This window comes from Apteryx rowi, unplaced genomic scaffold, assembly GCF_003343035.1.
Source record: "Apteryx rowi isolate R43461 unplaced genomic scaffold, aptRow1 scaffold_45, whole genome shotgun sequence".
In the NCBI taxonomy this organism is placed as follows: Eukaryota; Metazoa; Chordata; class Aves; order Apterygiformes; family Apterygidae; genus Apteryx; species Apteryx rowi.
In genome coordinates, this window is record NW_020450705.1 from 2264390 (window position 1) to 2267827 (window position 3438).

At 57.8% G+C, this 3438-nt stretch overlaps 1 protein-coding gene across 1 annotated transcript in view; it reads right to left on the reverse strand.

The window, feature by feature from the left end:
* Nucleotides 1–3438, reverse strand: part of LOC112971645 — a 90347-nt gene that overhangs the window by 26591 nt on the left and 60318 nt on the right. Inside the window, exons 62-65 of the mRNA XM_026077246.1 lie at nucleotides 1651–1848; nucleotides 1168–1371; nucleotides 927–1109; nucleotides 58–173 (exon numbers count right to left, since the gene is read on the reverse strand). Coding sequence (XP_025933031.1) covers nucleotides 58–173; nucleotides 927–1109; nucleotides 1168–1371; nucleotides 1651–1848 — 701 coding nt within the window. The remainder of the gene's footprint in view (nucleotides 1–57; nucleotides 174–926; nucleotides 1110–1167; nucleotides 1372–1650; nucleotides 1849–3438) is intronic.

Consider the following 3438-nt stretch of genomic DNA (forward strand, 5'->3'; position numbering starts at 1 on the left):
GGGCCGGGGCCGGCTCCACAGCCCGGCGTCCGTGCAGTTGATGGACATGTTCCCGACCAGCGTGTAGCCATCCCTGCAGCTGTAGTACACGGTCACTCCCCGGGGRAAAGTGTCCAAGGACTGGCCGCTGTGCTGCCCGTTGGCGATGTTTGGTGGCCGAGGACACTTCACCTCTGGAAAGGGAACAGACGTTGCTGAATTAGCTGTTTACCATTTGGCATGTTATTAGAACTGTTTGCCAGGGTAATATCCTGAATTCTGCGCAGCCTTTGCTCTGTTTCCTGGACCAAAGTATTAGTTAACAAAGAAGTTCAGCCACCCCAAGATTATTTATCACATTGTAGCTGGAGGGAATTACTCATAATGTGCACATTTCCTGACATAAAAGCTTACAGGTAAGTCATGGTATTTGGCAGAATATGCATGTGAACACATAAAAGCAGCGAGAGGAGTGAGAAGTTGCGATTGTTTCCTGTTCCCATTTCAGATCATGGCAGCTGCTAGCAGGAAGCACACAGGAAGATGAAAGTGTCCCGCTTTGGGCTGTAAGCGGAATCACAGAAATCCCCACAGGGAAGCAGATATTGCCACTTCTCTGCGGCTGGCCTACGGATCGTTTGCATGCTTGAGAAATCACAGGGAACACAAAGACTGCAGCACACAAGGAGATCAGCTGGAAAGTTAATATCTTCACATCCCTCTCAAAGTCCAGGACAGAGCAGACTATACTTAGCCTCATTTCCCATCCTAGCAGTAAGCTCCTTTCTTTTGAGCCAATTATGTCTCTCTGAAAGTGCCTTGATTCGAGAAGAGAAGCAAGGACAGATCCATCCAGGCTTTGCTTTCCCACTGAATTTGAGAGGACACAAGACGGAGCTTTTTCCCCACTGTTGTTACTGTTCACACCCCCATGCTGGGACACTTGCCCTTTTTGCAAACTGGCAGAGGCGGACTCCACTTGAAATCAGCTCCACACTTGGTTGCATGGGAGCCCTGAATGGCGTAGCCTCGATTACACTCAAAGCTTACGGTATCCCCGGTCTTGTAGACGTGGCGAGTAGGGGGTAGTCTCCTCCCATTCTGGATGTGTGGGAATGGGCATCGAGTATCTGGAAAAGGGGGAATAAATAATAGTGTTTAGCTACACAACTCTCAAGCCTTTCATACCTGTGATGGTTTCCATGTCGATGGTTTCCATGTCACTGGTTGAACTGTGTGAGATTCCTGGGAGYGACGGGGAAGAGCCCCGCCGGTCCATGGCCTTTACTTGTCCCACACCAGCAGCCTGCACCAGGGTGGCTTTGGCAAGCTGTAGTGTGAGCCCAGCTGCTTCCCCAGTTGGAAGAAAGGGGTCACTGGATTTATTGTCACCTGGTGTCACCAAGAGCCCTTCCAGGCCCAGCTGCATACTCCTAATCTACGGGCCGGGAAGAAGAGTGCTTGGATGCATCGGGTGACACTCGCTGCCGGCACAGCCTGTCCCCCTGCTCTAGCACCACGCACATCCTTCTGATCCGAGCCAGGGAAACACTGGCGAGGATTTGGCCAGTAGGAAAAGCTAGCTACATTCTTGAGGGCTTGTCTGAGGAGGGGCTTGCATGTGCGGGAAGGAGCAGAGCAGGGAGGACAGTGCCGCRGCGAGGTACGCACTGAGTCCGCACTGCGGCGGGGGCCTGCTCCACACGCCGGTCAGCCCGTCCTCCGTCACGCACTGGATGGAGGCCTCGCCAGTGTGGGTGTAACCTCTGTCACACGTGTAYGTGACAACCGATCCATAGGAGAACTTGTCCATGAACCTGCCAGTGTGCTTCCCATGGGGAATATCTGGAGGTTGTTTGCACTGAATCCCTGCAGAAATAAGGTGAGGAGCAGAGAGAGACTTTTAGAATCAAAGCTAGCAGAGAAGCAGCTTTGTTTACCAGGCAAATATTTGCAGCGGACACGATAATGTAGAAAGAATGTAAAACAAATGCCTGCCTCGCGCTGGTAACGGCCTTTGGATAATGGATGTGACGTCTCCGAGCAATGCGCTGGCTTGCAGAGCCAGGAGCCCGCCGAGGAAAGGGCGCAGCCCCRTCGCTACGCGCAGGACGGAGGTGTGCCGGACAAACGCACGTAAAAATAAGTACTGCAAAAGAAAATACTACTTAACCTTTCTACAAAGCGCTAACTTAGGGATAATTCATCCTTTCTCACATAAGCCACCCTTTCCACCTGCGCACAGCCACCGGTCTCGGCTCTCGACCTGCCGACGAGCCCCCGGGACAGGCTGGAGGCTCAGCCGCCATCTCTCGGTGAATAGTTAAGGTGACGGGTGACAGAGGCACAAATCCTCCCTGTTCGGGACCAAAGCGCGTCACAGACCTTGCCTGGGCACTTTGCAGGTGCCTACGCTTGTCCTTATCTGGGAAGGAGCAGACAAAACCCTCCCGCGGAGGCGGAGGGAGCGTTTCGAAGGTGGCGGGTATCCGTTCAAAGCCGGGGAACGCGCCGCCGGCTTGCCCGCTGCACGGCGCCTCCTGGGCCGTTTTCCTCCCTGTTGCCCCATCCCGGTTCGTCCCTGTCTGTCACCACAGCGAGTTTCGGCTTGGCAGACACCAAGCGCAAGCCRCTCCGGCGGCAGACTCCCACGGGAGGGTATTTTACTCGTCGCCCGCTTGGCTTTGACTAGTTAAATGCAAAGGAAGGTCAAGCCCCTCGGCCTGGGAAACCGCGCCGGCCGCGGAAGACTCTCCACCGTCTCTCGTAGGAGCTGGTCTAGGGCATAACTTCATTTTCCCCCAGCCACCAAGGGGCCCTGGGCAGCTGCATCGCCACCCCGTGAGGGGCCGTTTTTGGGGTTCCCACCCAGAATTAATTTACTTAAAGGGCCTGGAGTGCTTTACTAGCTATGGGCCGCGCAAAGGTGCTTAGTCCACCGCCGCCGGCCCGTGGTGGCAAATGGCGCTGAAGCGTGTTATGGCAGACCCCATCCCCACAGGCGCCCCCCACGCGTGTCCCCCCTCCCCTTACCTTGCGCTCGGGCCCGGGCGGCCAGGAGCAGAGCGACGGCGCCCAGGAGGCGGCAGGCAGCGGCGAGCGCCATGCGTGGCCCCCGCTCCGCTCAGCTCCGCTCCGCAGCGACTGCGGCCGCCCCCGGGGGCGGCGGGCAGATATGGGCCCCGTCTTCCCCCCGCCTGCGGAAGGAGCCGCAGCTGCCGGCCCCCGCGAGGGGCTTCCCGCTGCCGCACAGGGACGCCATGGGGTCGGGGGCGAGCCGAGGGGAAGGCGCCGCGGGGCGAGGGGAAGCTGCCGTGAGGCGAGGGGAAGGAAGGCGCCGCGAGGCGAGGGGAAGCGGCCCCGGGGGCTCTTCCCCAAACCGCCAGCTGGCACCGGCGGCTCTTCCCGGGAACCGGTCGAGGAAGGGCAGAGCGGGGAAGCGGGCAGCGTTTCCCCCTC